The sequence below is a fragment of the Podarcis pityusensis genome (assembly GCF_964106645.2).
Source record: "Podarcis pityusensis genome assembly, chromosome: 12".
Classification (NCBI taxonomy): domain Eukaryota; kingdom Metazoa; phylum Chordata; class Lepidosauria; order Squamata; family Lacertidae; genus Podarcis; species Podarcis pityusensis.
The window spans coordinates 51,109,894-51,124,395 of NC_138037.1; the positions used below are offsets into that span (position 1 = coordinate 51,109,894).

General features: G+C 45.7%; 1 protein-coding gene across 1 annotated transcript in view; it reads left to right on the plus strand.

The window, feature by feature from the left end:
* Positions 1 to 6,314: 6,314 nt before the first annotated feature.
* The window catches only part of STAC (SH3 and cysteine rich domain), an 80,147-nt gene continuing 71,959 nt past the window's right edge, over positions 6,315 to 14,502 (plus strand). Inside the window, exon 1 of the mRNA XM_080975952.1 lies at positions 6,315 to 6,758. Coding sequence (XP_080832078.1) covers positions 6,642 to 6,758 — 117 coding nt within the window. The 5' untranslated portion in view covers positions 6,315 to 6,641. The remainder of the gene's footprint in view (positions 6,759 to 14,502) is intronic.

A 14,502-nucleotide genomic window follows, 5' to 3' on the forward strand; every position in this document is an offset into this window, starting at 1 on the left:
GGGGAATTGGCTTAGATGGAGGAGCATGTGCTCTAAAACCAATTTCCTTCCTCACCGCAAGGTCTCTTTAAATTACACAAATAATGTCCCTTGCAGTTTAAGGAGCGGTGGTGTGAATCAGTTGCACATCTGCACGCTGGTGCACTTTACCTGCATTACTTTCAGTTAAATGCATGCTTGCAGATGTGCATCTTTGCCCCACGGCTATTCTCCACATTCTGTTTCCCTGACTTGTGATTTGGATGACAAGCCGAAGTTGTTTAAGAATGAAAGCATGAACAGTACATTGCATTTATCCAATCTGAGCATGGGGTCTTATTATGCCCCCACACCCACCCTTCTTTACCGCATTACTATCAAATAAGAGTGGCGGGGGGGGGGGAGAGACATTTTGCGACTTAATGTTTTTAGTCATCTTTTCCGGGATAACTGTCAAGGAACTGACAATTCAGTCAAAGCTGTCAGATGAGTAATTGGATGAGCAGGGAGAGTGCAGGTGTCGGTACTAATTTGGTGATTTATTTACTTTTTATGAAGCCAGAAAATGGCATGACATAGTCCTTAACACATGCATGACGTGCTTTATTTTCAAGAAAGGAAATTAGGTTGATTTCATAACGTTAAAGCCGTTAACTATTGAGCAGCCTCTGTGAATGAGTTCAGGGAAGGAACACATTTCTTTTTTTTTTTACAAGGAATGCATTCACTCAGAGTTCGAATCACTGTGTTTATCTCTTTGACTGAGTAGATTTCAGAGACTCCTAATAAAACACATTCTCTAAGAGAAAGTAAGCTTAACGATAACACAACGGTACCATATAAATCCACAGTGAGATTAAAGATCCAACCAGCATAAATTTCATATCATAACCCAGAGGCAAGGAACCTGTGGCTCAACAAGTCTTGTGGTACTCAAAGTCACTGTTAGAATTCCTGCTCCATGATTGCAGTCATGTGATTGATGTCTTTCACATGACGGTATATGTTTTGACTCCACAGAGTGGGAAGTGACGGAGACAGGGTCTTTGTGTTACTGTGTTCCGTGAAGTGGGACTATTGTCCTTTGTTCTTTTTTTCTTTGCTGTCTGATGCTAGAGAGAGAGGGAGCCATATTGCAGTGCTCCATGTATGTTTATATGTAAATAAAGTAGATTAGCCAAAATGCTGAGTTGCTGAGGTCTGTCACACAAACTGCGAAGACTCTGCCGATTCCTAAGTGTGCCGGTGTCTGTGGCATCGGTCGCTGTGATGTTCGGGCTGAAGAAAGCTTTTGAAGCTCCAGAACGATTGACCAGGAGGGAGAGAACATGCCAGTCGGGCATGTGTCTCTGCCAGGGTCCTACTCGAGTGTAGGACAAGCTCCTGACAGTCACATCATCCCCAGCCAGCATGACCTCTGGCCAGAGATGATGGGCAGTGTAGTCTAACAATGACAACTAATCAGGAGGATACCACAACCACTGAGCCTCCATCCTGTTTGGCAGAGAAGAGAAGTTTGGCAGTTGTGAAGTAGCCAGAAAGGAACACACCTGAGTTTTTACTGTCAGTCACAAATGTGCCTTGTGGGTGCTGCTTGCTTTGGAGGAAACCAATGCTATTTTGAACAGTCACTCTGTGTCAGCTCAGCTTCTACGTTGTATAAATATGTAGCAATCACACAACACCGTCGGACTCTGGGACACAGTTGTGTTGCGTTGGCTACAGCTGGTGGGAGCTGTAGTCCCGGTTAGCAAAGACTGCTGTATCAGCAGTTGTGGTGCTGAGGACTTCGGCACTGCCACCAGTGGGGAAATTTGGACAGAATTGCTTAAACAAATAGCCATTATGTGCGACTCTTGTGGGAAAGGCAAATGTTATGTGAGGGATCATTAGGAAAGGAACTGAGAACAAAACTGTCAATATCATCATGCCACTATACAAATTCAGGCTTAGAATACTGCCAGGTACAATTCTGGTCACCTCCCTCAAAAAGTGGTGTTGCAGAGCCAAAAGAGGTTCAGAAAAGAGCAGGTAAAAATGATCCGAGGGGATGGAGCAACTCCCCTGTGAGGAAACATTTGGAGCTGTTGGGTTTAGAGAAAATGAGGATAGGAGAGGACTTGATAGAGGTGTGCAAGAGATAGCTTGGTGTGGAGAAAGTGGATAGAGAATAGTTATTCTCCCTCTCTCCTAACACTTGAACTCATGCACATCTGATGATGACCCCCAAGGGTCATCTAGTCCAACCCCCTGCGATGCAGGAATCTCAGCTAAAGTACCCATGACAGATGGCCATTCAACCTCTGCTTCAAAACCTTGAAGGATGGAGAAGAGTTTGGATTTGATATCCTGCTTTATCACTTCCCAAAGGAGTCTCAAAGCGGCTAACAATCTCCTTTCCCTTCCTCCCCCACAACAAACACTCTGTGAGGTGAGTGGGGCTGAGAGACTTCAGAGAAGTGTGACTGGCCCAAGGTCACCCAGCAGCTGCATGTGGAGGAGCAGGGAAGCGAACACAGTTCACCAGATTATGAGTCCACTGCTCTTAACCACTACACCGATTCTGGGATAGTTCACAACCACACAAAGGAATCCAGTCCACTGCCAAACAGCTCTTACCATCAGAAAGTTTTTCCATATGTTTAGTTGGGATCTCCTTTCTTTTAACTTGAAGGCATTGGTTTGAATCCTACACTCCAGAGCAGGAGAAAACAAGCATGTTCCCTCTTCTGTGTGACAGCCCTTGAGATAGTTGAAGGTGGCTATTATATCTCCTCCCAGTCTATACTTTTCCAGGCTAAACATATCCAGCATACAACGTTGGAAGATTCAGTACAGATGGAAGAAACAACTTCACACTGCAGTGGGCAGTGGGATTTCCTCTCACAAGAGGTAGCGATGGCCACCCATTTGGATGGCTTAAAAAACGGGTTAGACAAATTCGCAAAAGGATAAATCAGTGCCACTAGTGACTGTGGTTATTCTCCTTCCACTTTCAGAGCCTCCAAATGCCCTTTGCTGGAAATTGCAAATACAAGAGGGCTGTTGCAAATATGAGAGTGTCATTTCTGCTTGCAGGTTTCGCACAGGTGTCAGGTTGGCCACTGGACAAGATGGACCTTTGGCCTGATCCAGAGGCTCTTCTGCTCCTATGTAAGGCTATGGCAGCTTGCTGTTTTGCAGTTCTGCCCTACATTTATTGACTGTTAACAGATCTGTTGGGTGCCATATGTATTGTGAATTCTTTCTGCAGCTCTTTGCTTAACAGTGAAAAAGCTTTTTATTTAATTGCCAGATCTGACAATCCAAACAAGAGTTTCAATGTCATGCTGATCCTTTTCCTGCCTTCTGCCTCATATAAATCATCAGTATTATGCAGTTCAGTTTGTGGATGCTTTTTAAACAATGTACATGGCTAAACAAGCTGCATTAATAATGAGGCTGCTTTAGATTTAAAAAAATATGTCAGGATTGGGGAAAAGAATCTAAGCTCTCTCTTTGCCCATGGTTTGAAGCGAGTTTGCAAACCATGGCTTAGAGGTTTGAGCTAACTTCAGAAACCTGATTTTGAAGTCACAGGAAACTATGGTCACTGCAAACAGGAAATAGAGGGAGGAATTTGAGTGAGAGGACAGAGGTAAAGGATGCATGCAATTCTCCAAACCAGTGGCGTAGCGTGGGGGGTGCAGGGGGGGCCGGCCGCACCGGGCGCAACATCTGGGGGGGGCACTCGCACTCGCAGCTCTCTGCCCCCTGCTAAAATCCACGGATTAGGGGGCGCAAATTACTTGCCTTGCCCCGGGTGCTGACAACCCACGCTACGCCACTGCTCCAAACAATGGTCTTTAGAAGAGCCTCTGAAGTGAATCATAGAGGGAGAGCGCAAGAACAGAATAAAGAATGTGTATTAATACCAGAAGCCTGCATAACAGAGGTCATATGCTTTAGTAAGTCCCCTGAGTGCTAGCAATGTCACTGTAGCAACCTGTAGACACTGCCCTATGAAGCACAGGCATGCCTTATTTGACCTTTCCATGGCCCTTGTGCATCTTCATCCCCAACCAGGGACAGCAATAACCGATGATACCTTTTTGCATGCAGTTACTGTTGCCTGCTTCACACTAAACGGCATCCCTCAGTGCTCATGCACTGTGACATGTGAGGAAATAAGCATCATCCTTTGTCACAGGCTTTGTCTCATCAGTGCTTATTTGTCCCTAGATCCTGCAGCTAGAATAGCACAGCTCACATAAATCATTGTAGAGTTGGAAGAGACCCCGAGGGTCATCTAGTCCAACCCCCTGCAATGCAGGAATCTCAGCTAAAGCATCCATGACAGATGGCCATCCAATCTTTGCTTAAAAACTTCCAAGGAAGGAGAGTTTGCAACCTCCTGTAGCAGACCGTTCCATTGTCGAACGGTCAGAAAGTACTCCCTGATGTTTAGTCGGAATCTCCTTTCTTGTAACTTGAAGCCAACAAATTCACCTAAACCCTGCTCACACAGCTTTTGTGGCTAGGAAAGTGATGTGAAAATGCACCAGAAGGTGTGTCGTTGAGCTAACGGTTAACAGGAAGACATATAACCACCTAGCAGAATAAAAGATCAATAAAAAATAGACATTGTCTCACCTCCGCAGAAGCATTGTGCAAGTCAGGTCAAATGCTTCAAAAGCAGGTCATCTGAGGGAGCCCAGAGTGAGGTTAATAAAGGCTATTGCCCTTCCTCATCCTCATCCTCATCCGCCTTGCCTTTTTGTCTGGAATGGGTAACTTCATGATTAGCTTTTGCCTACAAATTACAAGACCTGAGTTCAAATCCTTTTTCAGCCATGAAGCTCACAGGGCTGGTGTTGTGTGAATAAAAGGAATGTGAGTCACATTTACATCAGTCTGAGCTCCTTGAAGGGGAAGGATGAGCTATCAGAGAAATAAATGTATTATTTTAAATCATCCCTATTGCGCACTTGCTGTTGCCTGATTCTATACTAATGTGCTTTGAAGGAAGTTTAGCTGGCTTAATGGGATGTGCTCCTTGCAGCACATGGCAAGAAGCACAACTGACCTCAGTGGGATTTATTTTCTAGTAAACATGAAGAGAACCAGGCTGCACATCCCATAAGGGGTGGGTACACATGTACCAGCAGGTACCTGAGCCTGCCCTCCAGTGGGTTGGACTAGATGACCCTCACAGTCCCTTCCAGCTCTACAGTTCTATGATTCTAGGCTGCATCAACAGAAGTCAAGGGAAATAACAGACCATTGGTCAGGCCACAACTGGAGTACTGTGTCCAGTTCTGTGCACCACAATTTAAAAAGGATATTGACAAGCTGGAACGTGTGCAGAGGAGGGGGACCAGGATAATCAAGGGTGTGGAAACCAAGCCTTATGAGGAATGGTTGAGGGAGCTGGGCATGTTTAGCCTGGGAAAAAAGGAGATCCAGAATTGATATGATAGCCATGTCAAATACAGTGGTACCTCGGGTTAAGAACTTAATTCGTTCCGGAGGTCCATTCTTAACCTGAAACTGTTCTTAACCTGAGGTACCACTTTAGCTAATGGGGCCTCCCGCTGCTGCCGCGCCGCCGGAACACAATTTCTGTTCCCATCCTGAAGCAACGTTCTTAACCTGAGGTACTATTTCTGGGTTAGCTGAGTCTGTAACCTGAAGCGTCTGTAACCTGAGGTACCACTGTAGCTAAACAGGGAAGATGGGGAGCAAGTTTGTTTTCTCCTGCTCCGGAGGCCAGGATCCCAACCAATGGATTCAAGTTACAAGTGGGAAGAATTATATACATAAATTCAATAAACAACAACAAGAGGGAAGATTCCAAGTCAATCTCTGGAAGAACTTTCTGACAGTAAAGCTCCGAAGGTGATGGACTCTCCTCCCTTGGAGATGCCTAAGCAGAAGTCGCCTGGCCACCTGTCGTGTACAATCTGGCTGAGATTCCTGCCTCGAAAGAGGGTTGGACTAGATGACCCTCGGGACCCCTCTAACTCTACAAGTCTGCAACAGCAAGAAAAGCGTGATGCAGACTGGAGAAAGACAAGCGGGATCCAGAATGCAGAAAGACGAGCGGGATCCAGAATGGGATCCACAGCGGCGGAGGCAGCAGCAGCAGCAGCAGCCGTGGGCTCGTCCTCCCGCCCTCCGCTTTGGCGGGGGCTCCTCCGGCAGCGCGGCGTGGGGCCGCAGCACATGGCTCCCCTTCCACTACTACGGCGGCACATGCTTCTTCCGCGCCAGGCGCCCGGGCTCCTCCTCCCCGCTCCTTCGGCGGCTCCACGCGTTACGCGCCGGCTCACTCCCCGCTCGGCGCTCGGCCGCTCGGCACGCCTCGCCCGGCGGACGCGGGGCAGCAGTTTTCCCTCCCGTAGAGAGAGCTATCCCTAACTTGCAGCGGGGCGTGTGTGTGTGTGGAGGAGAAGACGAGGAGGAGGGCAGAGGAGGAGGAGGAAGGCGGGGGAGGCGGGCAGCCTTTTTTGGGGAGGCGGCGAGGAGCGCCCCCACTTCCGAATAAGACCCGCGCCGCGCCGCCGGAGGAGAGTTCCTTCGCCGGGCAGGAATGGCCAAGCCGGAGCACGTGAAATAAACAAGCGGCTCCCGGAGCTCTCGCCGCCTCCCCAGACGGAGGCTTTTCCGTCCGAGAGGCCAACATGATTCCGCCCAGCGACGCGACACAAGTCAGCCCGGAGGACGTGGAGAAGGACCGCGACCCGGAGAGCCCCGAGCAGCCGCCTTCGCCTGCCTCCACCACCAGCCAGGAATCCAAGGTCGGTCCCGCTCGCTCCATCCGTGGATCCCTATTCGGAGAGGGGATCGATCTCTCTCCATGGCCAGGCGCGCTTACGTGCCCGTCCTCCTTTTGCGCCTGCAAAAATGTCTTTGAGGTGGGATCTCGCCATTCACCTGGCGGAGCTGGGAAAGAACGGGGGGCGGGGGGGGGTACCTGGCTGGGTTTAGGAATTAGTTTGCTTATTGCATTTATTTTCTGGAGGGAGAGGTTTCAAAGCACTCTGTCAGACCATTCCTCTGTTTGGCACTCCGGTTGCTCTGGCATCACGTGTTGATCCTCATGAAATAGACTGTGACAGATTTATTATAGGAAAGTTGCCTGTGTGTGTGTATGTTAAAAAATGTCTTTCCAGGAACTTTGCCATTCAGCTGATAAATAGGTCAGTAGCTGAAGTCTAGCTGAAGAGCTGCTATTGTAGGGGAAGAACTGCCATCCATAATAATAATAATTTTATTGTCTGGTACCCCGCCCATCTGAGTGGGTTGCCCCAGCCACTCTGGGTGGCTTCCAACATATATAAAAAACATGATAAACAGGACCACCCCCCTCTTGCCTCCCCAAAAATCATATTTTATTGGCCTGGTTTGGCTTACCTGATTTAGGAAAATGATGCTTCTGTTCTGCATCCCATCCCTCAAAATTAAGTGATAAGAAGTTTCGGAGTGGATTACCTGAATTAGAAACAAAGATCTGTAAGTGAGCAGAAGGAAGAGCAGATGAGCAGAACAACGGTGCTCTTCTGTTTAACGGGAGCATGACGTAAGAGGCAGGAGTTACCTAAAACAACTTGTTAGCTATTAGTGTTGCTGCTGATAAACACAACTTCTCATAGACCTTGTGCCCTGGTATTTAACAGAAGACCAACCCGCACATTTGCCACAGCGGATTTTAGTGATGTGATGTGCCACAATTCTTTGGCACGCCCTTTGAAAAGGATTGCAGCATCTTCCGAAATGAGCACCTTGCCATTTTACAGTCACCCCCTCCTGTTACAAGTGGAATAGATTTGGAACGCTCCTCCAGAATAGTATTACTATTAGTAGGGTAAAATGGATAATGGTCGCTGTAGCCACCTTGACAGGCCTTGAGCATCCTCGTGGAAGTTGATATGATCCTAACTGGCACTTCAAAGGTGGTGCTCAGCAGGATGGAAGTTTGTGCTTTGAATGAGGAGGTCATGTGGACAAATGGACTTGCCACCATGCTGTCAAAAAGGGATTGTTCATTGCTTGTGGCTACAGCACCGTACAGTCTTGATTATAGCTATTGATGTGTTACTTCCTTCCAAATCTATGGGAGATATATATGAGTCAGTGGCAACTGATGACGGGATTGCAGCCTAAACTCAGGAAATATAAATAGGGTTTCATTTTCTCCTTACCTTTTATAGTAACTAACTATGACAGGCATGTCCAAAGTCCGTTTCGGGGGTTTGGCCCGCCGGTCAATTTAATCTGGCCCCTGTGGCAGTTTTTTTCCTGGGGTAAAATCCTTAAAAAACCTCAACAACTTCAATCCTAAAAGAAGCTCAACAATTTTGGGGTAAAATAATTAAAAAGCTCAGAACTTCAAGAACTTGAATCCTAAAAAAAGGTCAACAACTTGGTCCAACTTGGTCGGCCCCCAAGGCCCTTCACTTCATCAAATCTGGCCCTCTTTGAAAAAAGTTTGGACACCACCGAACTATGATTTGATGTGGAGGGGTGTATGCACGTTGGGCACAAAGCAAAATATTTTAGATCATAGAATCATAGGATTGTAGAGTTGGAAAGGACCCTGAGGATCATCTAGCTCAACCCGCTGCAATGCGTGAATATGCAGCTGTCCCATACAGGGATCGAACCTTGGCATTATCAGAACCACACTCTAACCAACTGAGCTATCCAGGAAATATTGTGTATGAATATATTTCACACAATGCAGAGTTCATTGTGTGTACCCACCTCTCAAAATACACACATGGAGTGTTAAAACATAAATGTAAGTACCAGTGTGTTGTTGGTCCTTCAGGCTTTGATGCAAGGTCTCAAATGCTAGTAATTTTGCTTTCAGACAGACACAATAGTTCTTAAAAACTCAAAAGGGCTTTTAAACATCAGGTATTGTTTAGTAACGTATTTGTGGAGTACTTTTGGTGTTTTCTTCTAATGAAGAATGTAAAATGTACTACTAGTTTTGTTGTGGTATAACAATGTGATGCCAGTATTCCAACTAAGTTTGCTAATATTCATACAACAGTCGAAAACAAAATTAGGAGGAGTGAAATAATCTCTTTCCAATTTCAGATTTGCATTTGGAAATACACATTTTAAAGATCTGTATTCTTATTTGGTCAGTTTTTTCATTTAGGCAAAATTAAAATGTTGGCTCCACAAATAATCAACAGTTTGAAACTAATCGCCATTGAAACCAATTTCAGTCAGTGTTACACCCTCCAATGTTAAATCTGGAAAGAAATGATAAACTACATGGGGCATTCTGGAGTTTGTTTCTTATCAGGTGGGAAACCATGGCCTTTCTGAAATATCCATACTAGTTTTCCTTTTGGTAATTGCCTCAAACAAACACATGTTGGGGTTGTACTATTAGTACACATCTGCAGCCATTGACGGTGAAGTTTTATATATGTTCATTTTATTAAAAATATTAAAGGGTGGCAGCCAGTCCCAGACTGGTGTCCTTTGATGTTATATCAATCAATCAATTTATTACGGTCATAGACTAGACCAGGCAGCCGGCACGCATGCCCCTTTTCGCAGGAGAAGGCAAGCATGTTGCAAACGCTTGCACTCCACTCTGGCCCCCTGCGCCTTCGGGCGGCCCCCTTGCTCCTCACCTGCAGAGCCTTTGATGTTATACAGCACAACAGGGGAAGGTTTCAAGATAAGGGGAAAGGGAAAATGTGTCCTTTTTCTTCATCCGTCCTGAAACTTTATCCACGACACTGTGAATCCCAGAATGCTCTCCAATGGCCCCTGTTCTATCTTGGCCAGGGGCATTCGTGTTAGAGGGTTGGAGAACAGAAACATGCCCCCCCCCCCAAAAAAAGTGTTTCAGATCCCTGCTGGTTACTGCTTAATCTGCAATTGCTTTATACTCCCGCTTTGTAGATAAATAATTAGGGGAGGGAAGAACAGTACACTGCTCCCTCTTCCCTACCCACAAGTGTAACAGGCAGATATCATAACTGGATGTTTTGTTTCCATGGGTGCAACACTCATGTGGCAGCTTTCGTTTCTGGAGTACAGATCCCAGGTTTAAGGGCAAAGTCAGGCAGTTTTTATAGTGGTGCACTTTGTAAACACACTTATAGTGGTGCACTTTGTAAACTAAGGCGGCGGCTTTTGCAATTCCGTGGCTGCCTTTTGGCCTTAACTCTGAGACCTGCGCTCCAGGGCGGCTGCTCCTACAGGTCCTTTACATGTGTGGTCCTAGCACTGTTTCATGGAAACATGCGAAAGCAACTGTTCTTGCAGATCTTACTTCCTTCTGGCCTTAGAAAGAAGGCCGGGAGAGAGCCAAGAACACAGTGGGCACTTTTTCACTTTCTGAGAAAAGTTCTTTGAAATAAATGAGGCTTATTGCCAAGTACCTGTCATTTGAGAAGGGATTGCAAGTGATCCTTGGTGCAATTATTTTCAAATTACTGTTTAATGGATAGTTGCAATCGGACACTTTTTCATAACTCTTCCCTCACTCCTGCCCCATTCAGCCTACATCATTTATAATTAGATTTTCTGGATGTCTTTTGCGGGATCTAATCCCTCGCGAAGTCTGTGGACTTTCACTGTTGCAGAGATTTGATCCTGGCTTAGTCAGGTATTCTAACCACTATACCATGCATAAGTAATGTGTGGCCCTCCAGATACGGTAGAACTACAACTATCAAACCTGACCATTGGTCATGCTGACTGGGGCTGATGGGAATTGAAGACCAACACATCTGCAGGGCCACAGATTCCCCGTCCCTGCACTAAAAGGTAAAGGGTAAAGGACCCCTGGACAGTTAAGTCCAGCCAAAGGCAACTATGGGGTGCAGAGTTCATCTCGCTTTCGGGCCAAGGGAGCCAGCATTTGTCCATAGACAGCTTTCTGGGTCATGTGGCCAGCATGATTAAACCACTTCTGGCACACCAGAACACCATGACGGAAACCAGAACACACGGAAATGCCGTTTACCTTCCTGCCGCAGTGGTACCTATTTATCTACTTGCACTTGCGTGCTTTCAAACTGCTAGGTTGGCAGAAGCTGGGACAGAGCAGCAGGAGCTCACCGCATCACACAGATTAGAACCACTGCCCTTTCAATCGGCAAACCCAAAAGGCTCAGTGGTTTAGACCTCTATCCCTCCACTAAACAGAATGCCAATCAGCAGAATCACTGAATTGTAGAATTGTAGAGTTGGAAGGGAGTTGCGAGGATCATTTAGTGCAACCCCCTGCAATGCTTTTGCCCAATGTGGGATTCAAATCCATGAGCCTGAGATTAGGAGTCTCAGGCTCTACCAACTTAGCTACCAAGTTTTTCACCAGATGAATCACGTCCAGCTGTAGGTAGAAGGCTTTAAGGTGGGTTAATACATCGATGCATTCAAACTCAAAGAGCATGTTGGCAAGAAACATAAACTGGTCTCTCCTTTGCATTCCAGTTTTATTTTGTATAGTAAGATTTCCCCACGCCCTTCCAAACATGCCCTCTCCAACTGTCAGGCTGCAGTCGAGATGAAGTGTTACCGTGTGATGCTGCTGGTTGTGAGAAATGGCTGTGAGTTACAGATCAGCTTGAACTGGGGTGGGAGGTGGGACTGAGTTGTGCTAATTGCACCAATCTGTTTAAAACTCGTTTTGATACTGTATTTTTAAATTGCTGTAACTCACCCTAGTGAGTTTGGCCGCTACACTCCAGAAGTCTGCAAAGCTGAAGAGCCCAAGGCAGGGGCTGATGGGAAACAAAGCAAGCTGGGGAGAATCGATGTGGCTTGCTTGCTCATCTGCAAGTTGTCTAAAACAAACCGTGGCTTAGGGTTACTTGCAAATGAAACCTATTGACGTTTGTTTTAAAACACTTGCAGCCTGCCTAGTTAACCTTGATCCTTTAAGGAAGCAATCCTAACCACACATACTTGGTCATGAATTCTCCATCACCCTAAGCAAATGTGTCTTGGATTTAGGTATGATTCTCCCAAAAATTACAGGCCAGATTCTACTGCCCTTATTCAAATTACTGGTACTGTGCTGACATCTGATTAGCATTTCACACAACACACCACCTGCTTAATTCTGAGTGCATTTATTAGTATTGACTCCAGCCCATAAAACTGCCAAGGGTCACACAACTTGATCTGCCTTAATTGGTTGAATGAAGTCTAACTTGCACTTCAGTGGAACAAGCAGTAACAGACACCCCTGAGGTTGCATGGTTGTACTCTGTTTACTATCAAATCATACCTTACTGCTGTATGTGATATATACCTGGCACACAAAACCTAAACCTAAAAAGCTATGGTTTGCAGAAGCTAGGGAGGTGTTTGCCAATAGACACTTACTATATTAGGACTTGGTCAGCAGCCTTCACCACTCCAACTGTTGCATTGTAGCATAAAACCTGATCCTACGTAGACAGCATTTTGGGCCATTAATATATCTGATCCCATTGCTAGCAACAATCCTGAATTATTTCTTTTAATTACTTTCATCTATTTGTTTGTCTGCCTGTCTGCTTCAGCTTATTATATAGGTGGTGGACTGGTCTTATCTATGTTCTATTGTATACAGGCATTTCTGCTATTTGACACGAATGCTTAACCTTTATAATATACAGTACTTGGGATATTTTTGTTGAGTTACTATTTGAAGTGCAGTGTTGATCTTGGATAATATTTGCTTGCTGCTTGCTCGTTCCCTTTTTTAGTTTTCGCATGATAGTTTATTACATGATAGATTATAGATTTTACGGCTTGGTTTTGTGATTCTTCTATATATTCTTCTATACATACAGTCCATGCTTTGGTAGAGTTTGATGGGTCCAATTTGTATGTTTACCAATATTCTTAGGGATGGAGCAAATCCTGACTTCTGAAAGAGTTTTCAACTTTCCTCTTTCAGGAGAGAGTGGCCAGTTAATGCTTTCTCCTATAACTTCTCATTCAAATCTTTCTACTTGTCTCTTCTGACTCCTGTCTCTTAAGCTTCAATTTAAAAATTATAACCCAAGGAATCATAGAAATTTATCTTGGCATTGTAATTATTGGAATGTATCTGTTCACAATTGCATCAGAGTTTTAGAGCGGTTTCTGTAGAATCCTACCACATTCATGTTAAATTTATCAGTGCTTTACTATGATTCAGTCATCCTTTACTATGAGAAGGGAAAGGGGTATTTTATTCTAAGTGAAATCATACTAGGCTCCCTGTCTGTTGTGGTATCTGTCTGTCTTGAGAGACAATGGACCTCCAGGGTGAAGTCAAACCGCTGCTTTAGCAGCACAGAAGTGATCTCCCCGGGGCACAATCCTGGGCAGAGGGCATGGAAGTTCTGGGCTCTCCAGACAACAAGGCTCCACTCTCGGCCTCACTGACGTCGTCCAAAGGAAAGCAGAGCAATACGTTTAGCACCAGCTACAGGAGCTGCCAGAAGGAGGTGTACAAAGCACCATCCAACCGTCTTAGGGACTGCACTCTGGATTTACTCCCTAGCCTTTTCTTCTCTCAAAGATGACACACAAGGCAGGACCTGACTTCCTTCTCCTTGATGAGCTACCTTCTCAGGTTGATGAGCCCCATTTGCCCTCACTTCCCTCTTTAACACATTCAGAAACCACCTTCTTGACCATTGGACCCACTCTTGGTCTTGTCCACTCCATCTGCCAGAGCCTGTCTTCACATGCAGGGGAAGTCTGTAACTCACGGAGGGTTTGAGACCCATTAACCACCTTCACATGGTTTAGCTGGCCAGTCAAAGCTGTTCCCGAGGTGTAGCCGCTGTCGCATGCTGACAAGCAGAGGGCCTTCTTGGTTGTGGCACCCACCCTGTGGAACACCCTCCCATCAGATGTCAAGGAAATAAACAACTATCTGACTTTTAGAAGAAGACACCTGAAGGCAACCCTGTTTAGGGAAGTTTTTAATGTCTGATGTTTTATTGTATTTTTAATATTTTGTTGGAAGCCATCCAGAGCGGCTGGGGAAACCCAGCCAGATGGGCAGGGTATACATAATAAATTATTATTACAGTGGTACCTTGGGTTACATACACTTCAGGTTACATACGCTTCAGGTTACAGACTCCGCTAACCCAGAAATAGTACCTCAGGTTAAGAACTTTGCTTCAGGATGAGAACAGAAATCACGCGGTGGCAGCAGTGGGAGGCCCCATTAGCTAAAGTGGTGCTTCAGGTTAAGAAGAGTTTCAGGTTAAGAACGGACCTCCGGAACAAATTAAGTACTTAACCCAAGGTACCACTGTATTATTGACAGCTTCTGGGAGCTACAGGTGAGAGTTGAGTGCAGAGTCTTTAGAAAAATTCTAATCAAACTCTAACCAAGTGTTATGTTCCCAGCTTCTAATATGGTGATAGGGAGACTCCAGTGACCCTCAGGATGTTGCTGGACTCCAGTTCCCATCAGCCCCAGTCATTGTGGCCAAAGGCCAGAGATTATGGGAGTTGGAGTCCAGCAACATCTGGAAGGTTGCAGATTCCTTGCTTATGTTTTAATGCATC